At 44.4% G+C, this 10235-nt stretch overlaps 1 protein-coding gene across 6 annotated transcripts in view; it reads left to right on the top strand.

The window, feature by feature from the left end:
* Positions 1-10235, top strand: part of snx19b (sorting nexin 19b) — a 58730-nt gene that overhangs the window by 11610 nt on the left and 36885 nt on the right. For all 6 annotated transcript variants that reach the window (XR_014923914.1, XM_085478969.1, XM_085478968.1 and 3 more), the window contains exon 11: positions 4358-4499. Coding sequence is in view for 5 of the 6 variants with exons in the window: in XM_085478969.1 (XP_085335095.1) it covers positions 4358-4499 (142 nt within the window). In the remaining variant the exon portion in view is untranslated. The remainder of the gene's footprint in view (positions 1-4357; positions 4500-10235) is intronic.

Raw genomic sequence — 10235 nt, 5'->3', positions numbered from 1 at the left:
TTTGTGATTGACATGACATGGACCAATCAGATGAAAGGAAGAAAAATAGGGTCAGAATTCTTACTTGTAACTTGCAGGGTTTTTTTGGCTAAGTCCACACACAAATCTTTTTTACGCACACAAATCTTTTTTACACATACAAATCCTGATTTACAAGTACAAAATATTTATGACCACATTTTGAGCCCATACGGTGGCCCCTACAGACAAAACACGTACAAAACACAACAGAAGTGCTCCAGGATGCTAGGGGGCAGTGTTGAGCTTTGTTACCTCGTGGCTACACAAGCCAGCAAGTACCAACGACCGGATTTGGTGTGTGGTAGTAACAGGTAAATGAACATATTTTTAAATTATTTGAATATATACGAGTGCCTGTGTATAAATACACAAACGATACACACATGCTTTCATGCTTTCAATTGTGTAATTTAAGTGATCTAGTAGCTCTGTTTTGGAAGTTCAGTTCATGCTAGAAATGTGTTTTGGAGTTTGTACGTGTTTTGTCTCTAGGGGCCACCGCATATATTTATATATAAACATATATAAATAAAACCACTTTTTTTTTTATTCATTTATTTTTTACGGTAGTAAGTCCTTTTGTGCGCAATTTTATATTCTTGTTAATAATAAATTAATTAAAGCAACAAAACAACCTGAAGAGCCGGTTCTCTAAAAACAGCTGGAATCCCATCACTACTAGTTAATCTTTAATCAGTGGTTGTTGTGCTGCTAAGAAATGATAAAATATAATTTATTGGGACAAACAGGTATGTTTGGATGTCTTGATATACACAGCTGTGAGGGACATGTCCTCGTTCCATCAGTTTGCTCTGAGTTCTCAGGCTCGTTGAGTCCTCGAATATGATCTGTTCATAGCAGAGATTGTATAAAAAGTTTCTCCCTGAAGTGTGTCAGAAATGTTAGGACATTCAGTCCAAACCCAAAACATTAACTCTTATCTACCTTTAAGACTTATGACAAAGGACTTGTTGCATCATGCAGCGCTCCATCATTGCTCATTATAAAGAACTACCACAGGAAAAACCGAGGCCCTTCCTTCTTATGCTCGATGCTGTAATGAGACATTCACTGTTTAATAAACCATTTTTTCACAGTCAGCCAGCGACGTGTGAAACTATCAGACTCTAGTTTCTTCTTGTTTCTGTAAGAGAGGATGAAGTACGTCATAAACTGCTTTAAATGTTGTCTTGGTATGATGGACAGGCACACGTCTGCTAACAAGTGCTAAGTAACAGAATTTCATCCAAACTGAAGCACAAATTTCATGAACAATTGTTCCAACAAGAATCAAACAGGATAGCAGACCAGCTAGGCAGCTAGCCAAGGCTAGGCCTAACAGACAGCCATCAACTACAGCTGTCAGTAAGAGCTGCCACGCTCCTACTTTAACGTTAACATACATGTTTTGCTTCTATTTTGCTGGTTTGTTTCAATTTTAGTTACAGCTTCAGTCCCCAAAATTGGGAGACTGTGAAAATGTAAACAAAGAGAATGCAGTGATTATCAAACCCATATTTTATTCACCACAGAACATAGAAAACATGTTTAAACTGAGAAAATGAGCCCCCCCCCCCAGGTCAGTTTGACTTTGATTGCAGCAACATGTTGTTGCTGTGTTTCGGGAATATTGTTCACATCTTGTCTGATGCAGAATTCTAGCAGCTCACCAGCCCTGGGTCGTCTTTTTTGGTATTTTTCATGCCAAATGTTCTCAGTTGCTCAAAGGTCTGGGCTGCAGGCAGGCAGAGATGCAGGCTTTTAAATGAAGGGCCGATGGCGGACGGACGGCCGCTCGCCTCTGTAGTGGTTGTCTGTTTTTTCCAAGCAGAATTTCAAATTCACGAAACCTTTTCTCTCAGGTTGCTTCAGTAATTTTAAATGAGCGTCTGGGCTCGTTCACATACAGCTGCTTCTTCACACAGCTGGAGCGTTCGCCTGCATTTGTCCATGCGTGGTGAACAGGGGCTGTTTTTAATGTAAAAATGTCAGTATTACACTTTCACATGAATCCATATCATGGACGTTATTATGAGACCTGCTTTCCACTTGTGCAGAAGTGTCAGGTAAATACATAGTATGAAGTATAGAGACGCTTATTTGAACATCCACTTGATGTGAAAGAGAACAGGTGAATACACACTATAGTATGTACAGTCCTGAGCAAAGGATTATGGGAGTGAGCCGAACATTATTCTGAGCATGGAGTTTACTGAAAACAGCACTTACACTGAAACAGGCTGTTTTACAAAGTTTACGACCACGTGCCTTTAAAAGGCCTGACCGCTTGGACTTTGCTGCGGAGCACCAAACGTTGGACACTGAAAGGTGTTAGCCTGCATCAGCTCATGGCTCAGTTTATACTGTTCTACACAAACACGTGACAAATCTTATTTGTGCATGTAGGGCGGCTCGATTATGGCAAAAATGATGATCACGATTATTTTCACTGACATTGAGATCTCGATTATTTGACGATATTTATTTAACAATAACAATGTGTTGAATAATGACTTTAAAAAATAATATAAAATAGTGCAAATACTGATAACAGTGCAAATGTTTGCAATATAAGAAATCAATGAAAAATGTAAACATCTGTGTTTAGTGAACTTTGCAGTGTTGCTCTGTGGTGCAGCTACTGTAGCAAAGTCTACACACTGTGTCTACTTGATCCACGTCTGACTGAACCCATAATGTTTCCACACCACTGAAGGTTTTTTACCTCTTTTCAACCAACAGCAGTCACTCTCCTCTCCAAATAACTTCTGCTCAGCTTTCCAAGCTTCCCTCGGGTCCTCTTAATCAGCGGTCCCCAACCCCCGGGCCTCGGACCGGTACCGGTCCGTGAGTCGTTTGGTACCGGGCCGCGAGAGTTGAAGCTCAGGTGTGAAATGTTTGGTTTTCAGGGTTTTTATCGGTTTTCAGCGTTACTTTGTTATCGTTTTTTATCGTTAACTCGGTTTTCCTGGGTCTTTTCAGTGTGTTATGAATAAATTTTCTTTTTTTCGGTACTAGTTTCATTTTGTTGTATTTATCCGCGACACCTTAAAGGCCGGTCCGTGAAAATATTGTCGGGCATAAACCGGTCCGTGGCAGGTTGGCGTCCACTGCTCCTAATTGTTGTGACACGTGTTCGAAACGCAGAGAGGTGCGCTCGATTTGCCACACGGAGCAGCGCGAGAGTAAAGCAGGAGGGAGGGGCTAATAATCGGCTCTGTCATTTTTAATGATCGTTGAAAGCCCAGATCGTAATCGTGATTAAAATTCGATTAGTTGAGCAGCCCTATGTGCATGCTTCATCCTCTCCCTTGCAACCCACCTGTTGTCACTCCACCTCATGTCGTCTGCTGCCAGTGATGGAGGCTGTCATGTGCTGGCTTGCCATGTATTGCAGATGGAAGGTCAAGGTGACCCTTAAGAAAAAACGGCTCCATTACTGCAGATGGCATTCTTCACTCTGTCTTCCTGAGTCATAGATGTGACCGTCAGTTGACGTGACAGTATTACAAACATTTTGTTAGTTACAGCAGCTGGTATGGAGTCCAGTAGTTTTCATTACCAGTACATAGTACTGAGGCATGTGTTTGACCTTTAGGTCAGCTTCTGTTGCTTCTGATACTTAAAAGTTGATTCACAAATTATTTAGAGGCAAAGCTGAGTGACAAACCTGTTTCTGAGGCATGGCAGCGCTTGAGTCCAGCCACATGAGGGCACCATTGATAAACGTATGAAAAGGAGCATTGGTATGCTCTTCACATCTACACTGCATCAGTTACACACCAGCCCTCATTTCTTTGTATTTAGCTGGGAAAATGTGAAATGGGTGCAGCGATTTAGTGAAGCACGAGCAAACATTAAAGGAAATACAGTAGATAAGGAAAAATAGACTCTGTATAATTCTAATGAGCTTGAAAGTCAATATTGGTGTGCCCACATTTATTCTTCAGCGCTGCCGGCGTTCTTACAAGCTGTCCTGTGACTCCTTAGTCACAAGTAGGACCAGCTCTCCAGGCTTCTTGAAGGACACTCAAAGCTCTTTGGATGGTGGCCACCTTTTGTCCTGTTCTGTGAATATGATCAGAGAACAGAGAGACTCTGCATCAGTCTCACAGTACTTTTATTGCTTTAAATGAGAATCTGGCTCAAAACTTTTGCACAGGTCTGTATGTCGAATGTGTCACTGAAACAGGTTGTATTATGTTTCTACACGTATGTCTTTCCATGCCGTGCTCAGTTAACACTATATAGTAGACGTGATCTTCAGCTGTACCACAGTAAGAATGTGGTTGGATGTGTTTCTGCATTTATGTCTTTGTTTGTTCCTTTTTCAAAGGTCTCGGCTTTGGATCTGAGATGGCGCTGGCTGAGGTGGCTCTGAACATCCTGTGTTTACTGATGAAGCAGCAGTGGAGCTGGCTGTGCATGGAAAACATTCAGAAGACCATCAGACTTGTGTTTGGGACCCTTATTAACAGGTGACCAGTTATTTAACGGTGGTGAGAGTCAACATAAAGTTGACGCTCGCTTCAGACCTGTCGCAGCACTTGCACATTCAGCCTCCTTCTGGATGGCGTCTGCATTACTGATGGGGCTTTAGGCCACTTTCATGTTAACCGAGTATAACGAGGCAGCAGCGCAGCGACTCAGTGGTTAGCACTATTGTCTCACAGCACACCACGTTTTTAAGCGCTTGCATGTTTCATAGTTTGGAGGTTTGGAGTCTGAGCTGTCATTCAGCAGGAGGTGGGAGAGGTCACAGTCCATTACAGGGCAGGATGAGTTAAATCACACAGCAGCTTTAGCTCTATGTTAAATGTATACAAATATAACCCACCCATTGTGTTAGTGATTAAAATAGGGGCGTAAAAACAGTCAATGTTGGAAGAACGAACATCTGAAGTACATTACTGTGAACATGTCACAATAATATGCATGTATTTATTTTACATTTTAAATCCGTCTTTCTTTTTTGCGTTGGTACTGGGTTAAATGTCTCAGCTCAGATGTTCTAGCACTTTCTAGTGGATCCACATCCTTCCAGGTCTGCTATAGTTTCTCTTGGTTTCCTGATGACCATACGCGAGCTCTGGAACGACTTCGCCCTACAGTCACGTTGAGTACGGTTGTCATCACTGCACCAATCTGTCTCTGGCCCCCTCGTCCATCTTACCCTGCATGTAATCAAGCCCCAAAGCCCCTCTCTCAGGGAACCAGCTTACTCCAAACCAGACCTGGGCAACGCACCAGGATGTCTTCATCTTCTTAATTACAATGATGTTTATTCGTGTAACATTCCAGAGACTAAACCTCACTTAGATGCTGTACATGTTGTGCTTGTGGCACCTGGGAGCTACTTAGTGCAGCTAAAACACATCAGTGGTGCCGAAGCATCACTGAGCTCATTTCTCGCTCTCTTCACCAGCAGTAACGTTTTGAAACAGCCCAGAGTGACTGTCCAAGTAAATCTGGCTGCTGCTGCTGCAACCTGAGGTGCTTTTTACAAGGCTTTCAGCTACAAAGTGTCTGCGTATCTGTGTGCCGTAAAGTCTCCGCACGGAGCCAGGTCAGGGCATGAAGACACAGAGAGGGCTGTTTATGAGCTGGAAAGGCAGTCTGGGTTTGTGCAGTCGTTAGAGAAGAGGAGTTGAAATGTCAGACGAGGGTTTGGGACGATCCTTTGCAGCGGTCCATGTGAAAAATGAGTAAATAAAAATCGAATTCAAGAAAAGTGCCCCACGTTTTTGAATCCCAGTGTTTTCATGTATGCTGTGAGTCTGTGTGGACATGCACGCCTGCACTGCCTGGCCTCTGCAGAGAATGCAGACGCCAACTCCCCAAACATTTGTCGCAGATGGGTATAGCTCCCACTGCCAGTAAACGGGAGGCAGTGTTCTTGGGTTGTAGCGTTTGTGCCATCAGTCCTGTGACCTCACGTTCCCTGGGGTGTTAGCACCAGAATATCTAGCTTCATATTGATACCGAGTCCTCTATTTTAAGAGGGTCTGCCATTCAAGTATGTAAGGCCTTGTGCTTTTGTTTGGCCTCGTCTATATTAGGCAGCAGCCTGTCAGCAGCGCCCTGACAGCTCTGTCCTCTCATCACAGAGGTTTGTCCGTGCAGATCAGGTGAGATGCTGTCGGTAGAACCGCTACACATGAAACTCAGCCGTTGAAACAAATGAACAGTGGCTTATAAACCATAACACAAGGTTAAATAATGATTCCTGGAAGAGCTGCGCACAGTGTAAATTATATAAACGCTTTCTGTAAAAGGGAAAATGATGTGAATGATGGTTAGAAGTGCTTTAAAACGTCTCATGGGGATTCAGTGATAGTTAGCAGGAGCCGGCCTCAGCGCCTCGGGACGTTTGTAGCCTTTGAAGCAGCTCATTGTCAGTGAGAGGCAGACGTGTCGCTCATTCTTCTGCTGCTTCACTCAGGGCTGAAACCTTCACACAGGCATCCATGTCTGTCAGAGGATGATATTTATATTCTGCTGCCCTCCTCCACCATCACACTGTTGGTTTGTGTTGAACTCTACGTTAATGTTGCATTTTAAAACTTGGAGATCTGTCAGTATTATATTTAGCCAGTGTGGTACTAGTGCAGGATTAACGAGCTATAATCTGAATAATAAATTAGAGTGAAACCAAAAACTGAAACAGCTTATTTTCATCTCTTCAGCAGCAGGAACAGTTTCAAACAGTCCAGAATGATTTTCAAAGTAAAACTTGTAAAAAGTGTTTTTCTGTTATTAACAGTGGGACACATTTTTCTGCATCAGTCTTCAGTGCTAGTTCAAATAATTAGGGTTAAATGGATGTATAACTATAACTACACACCTGTTCTGTCCTTAATATGGCTTTAAGATCACTCACAGTGATGCACAGGGGCTTGTTTGAGTGCAGCTCAAGTGCACATTAGCATGCAGGCTGAAGGAGCAGGGGTCTGAAACTTGCTTACAGCGTGTGGTCGTGTTGCACTTCTGGTCGTTGCAGGCTTTGTGACAGTGTGTTACTCTGCTGTCAACAGCATCCCCGCTCTGCTGCGCTCCCCGGGTGAGTGAATAGGTTAGAGAGTAACAAAGAGCAGAGATGTGAGAGAACAGGAGACCTTTGGTTCTTCTAACTTCATTGTACACATAGTTGCACTGCATCGCCTGTCCAGCTCATGCTTGGGATTCTGTCTCAATCTTTCAGTTATTCACTGTTGACCAACGTTTAAAAATGATGTTCAGAGACTGGGACAGAAATATTCAACTGTTACAAATCTACTGCACTCTGTTCATATGAATTTGCAATAAGACCGTGCAGTGCTGCTAGCTGCCATGAACGTCTGCTCAGGTGCAGAAATGCCTGGAGCCTACCTGGCTGAGGTTTTTATATACGTTTATAGCTGTTTAGTGGGAGGCAGCAGGAACCTCATCACAGGTCAGCCAGGTGTGTGTGTGTGCGTGTGTGTGTGTGTGCGTGTGTGTGTGTGTGTGTGTGTGCGTGTGTGTGCGTGTGTGTGTCTGTGTGTGTGTGCGCGTGTGCGTGTGTCTGTGCGTGTGTGTCTGTGTCTGTGTGTGTGTGCGCGTGTGCGTGTGTGTGCGTGTGTGTGTGTGTGTCTGTGTGTGTGTGCATGTGTGTGTGTGTGTGTGTGTGTGTGTGCACGTGTGCGTGTGTGTGTGTGTGTGTGTGTGTGTCTGTGTGCGTGTGTGCGTGTGTGTGTGTGTCTGTGTGTGTCTGTGTCTGTGTGTGTCTGTGTGCGTGTGTGTGTGTCTGTGTGTGTCTGTGTGTGTGTCTGTGTGTGTGTGTGATGAAGCCAGCATCCAGTGGGCCAGTGTGGGTCTCTGAGTGTGTGACATGTCTGGCTGGAAAAGCCGTCTCTGCTATAAATGGGGTCCAAGCGAGCCTCTGGTTTGGGAGATGTCTGATTTTTATGGACTGGAAAGTGGGACGGTTTAAAATGAATATGGTCTCTTTCTGTTAGACGGCAGTCTGGATGGAAAATTCAGCTGCAGCCAGGTTGTTGTTAGTGTCTAGATGTGCTGGTGATATAGCAGCGAGTGCAGATGTCTGCAGCAGGCGTCTGTAGTCCATGTTCTGTTTGGTTAAATGTGGCTGTGAAGATAAAAGTTGACCATCCTGAGGTGGAAGAAAACTGAACAGGACATACTGAGAGCTGTGTGAAGCGTAGAAATGTGTACAATCATGTGAGGTTGCAGTAGGAGGAAGTATGGCAGTCCTGTACGTGTGATAGGAAAACTGGGTCTAATGCAACAAGGGCCTGAGCTTTTCTCAGAAAGCCGTTGGACTACGTTTTAGCTCTTGTGTAGGTGACTGTAGTCGGCACACTCCAGCCTCGTACTTGTTCCTTGACACACGCCCACTAGCCATTCTCAGGACCTTTGTCATTGGTCTGAAGGACGTCCTTATATGCTCACTACACGTTTGGCTTCACCAAACTGCATGTGGCATCTCACCTCGGTCTCCTGTTGCACCTGTCATACAATACGATTCTTTATTTTTACTAAAACAGCTCATTAATACTTCCATAAACAATTCGAACATTACCACCAGACCTCGCTGACAGCTTGATGATGGAGGTGAGGATGAAAGGAGCATGGAGGATTTAAGCCCCGTCAGCGGCTGTCGCAGCGAACGCTCTTTTTCGTTTGCTCGCTCTGGTTCTTCTTCTGCTGTTAACTAATACCCAGAGATCCCACTCTGACATCCAGCGCGCCGCTTGGGTTTCACTCGTGGTGAACAAGTTGTTTGGCCTCGCTGACTGCTGCAGCATTTAGCCCGTGATCACACTGTGGCATTTGGACAGAAGCGTAACTTTGCTGTCAGAACTCTGACGCTAAGAAAATCATGGCTTTTCTGTCTGTTTGATGTAATTCTCTGTGTGGCTGCTCTGAGCAGGCCGATTGCTTCAGAGCATTCGCGAGCAACACCCTCAAATGTTGAAGGACCTCTGTGGCACAGAAAGAGAGCCTGGTGTGTGCCCACACTCAAGGGCGTCCATACGCTCGTGTTTGCTTAGTGCCAGTCCCAAGTTTTGATATACTGAGCAGTGTGTGAGGAAAGGTGCTCGTGTGGATGAATCTGTGTTTGATATAGCAGCTTAAGTAGGAAGACGAGCAGAAAGCATCAGATGTGACGTTCTTGTCTTGCAGATGTTTCAAAGGTTAAAAATGCACGACTGATTTTGATTAATGAATGATTTACATAACACCTTCTTTGTCACTTGTTGAGCATCATGGATGCATCTTTGCACGTTTGGCTTCCAGAGGCACATAAAACAAATCATTTTAAAATGCAACATTTTTAATTTTTGTGTGTGTCGCTCCACTTAAACCACAACACCGCCGTTATAGTTCGAGCGCCATGCTGCTGGCTCGTGTTGAGCAATCCAAATGCAGTTATGTTTACCCGCATCATCATTAATCTGCTGCAGTGTCGCCACTGAGCAAAAAAAGACTGTGCAGACGCTCTAATCTAAACTTATTACATGTGAAAATGTGCATTGGCGCACATTTAGACCAGGTTATTATGAGTGTAAGAGAATAGTCGTGAGTCAGGTGTTGAAGACGAGGATATTTTCACTCTTCCACTTGTGACTCTACGTTGTTATTGATAGAATTTACTCTTTCGGACTTTGGCCGCCGCGCCTGGCTTTGTGTCAGAGTCCATATTTTATCATAACAGACGACGTCATGCCTTATTACTGCATGAAGACCAGATGCTTGTTTTTGACAGTGCTGCGGGTTTAAACCACTGATTGGCCTCTTTGACGCCGCTGGTTGTTTCCACAGAAGACGACAGAGTCGTCCGCCGTTCTTGCTGTTGTGCCGCTGTCCCGGGGCGGGTGTGGCGTGAACAGATGAGGTCTTGTGTCAGCGGGAGTTCACGCTCAGGCTAAAAGGTGCAGGTGGGCAGAGGGGTGGCCACGCATGTCAGAATACTGGTGTAGGTGAGGGATGTCAGAGAGGCTCGTTACATGACCGTACAGGCTGTCTGTCAGCTTCTGGTGTGGCATCCATGAACAGGCCGTTACTCACAAGACAAATCAGGCTTTGTGGGATCAGCTGTTGTTTTTATCTCAAACTGTTTAAGTTGGAAGTTTTCCCTGTATCATGTCACCAACATGACATTATTCCCTCTCGACAAATATCGTGTTATGTTACGCTCCTATTCCTGCTGAACTATGCGGTCGTCTCGCTGG

The sequence above is a fragment of the Copadichromis virginalis genome, linkage group LG14 (assembly GCF_057382275.1).
Source record: "Copadichromis virginalis isolate Kocher_CV1m ecotype Utaka linkage group LG14, C_Virginalis_male_GT1.1, whole genome shotgun sequence".
In the NCBI taxonomy this organism is placed as follows: domain Eukaryota; kingdom Metazoa; phylum Chordata; class Actinopteri; order Cichliformes; family Cichlidae; genus Copadichromis; species Copadichromis virginalis.
The sequence above is the reverse complement of the archived record's forward strand: the minus strand, read 5'-3'. Positions and strand labels throughout refer to the sequence as shown.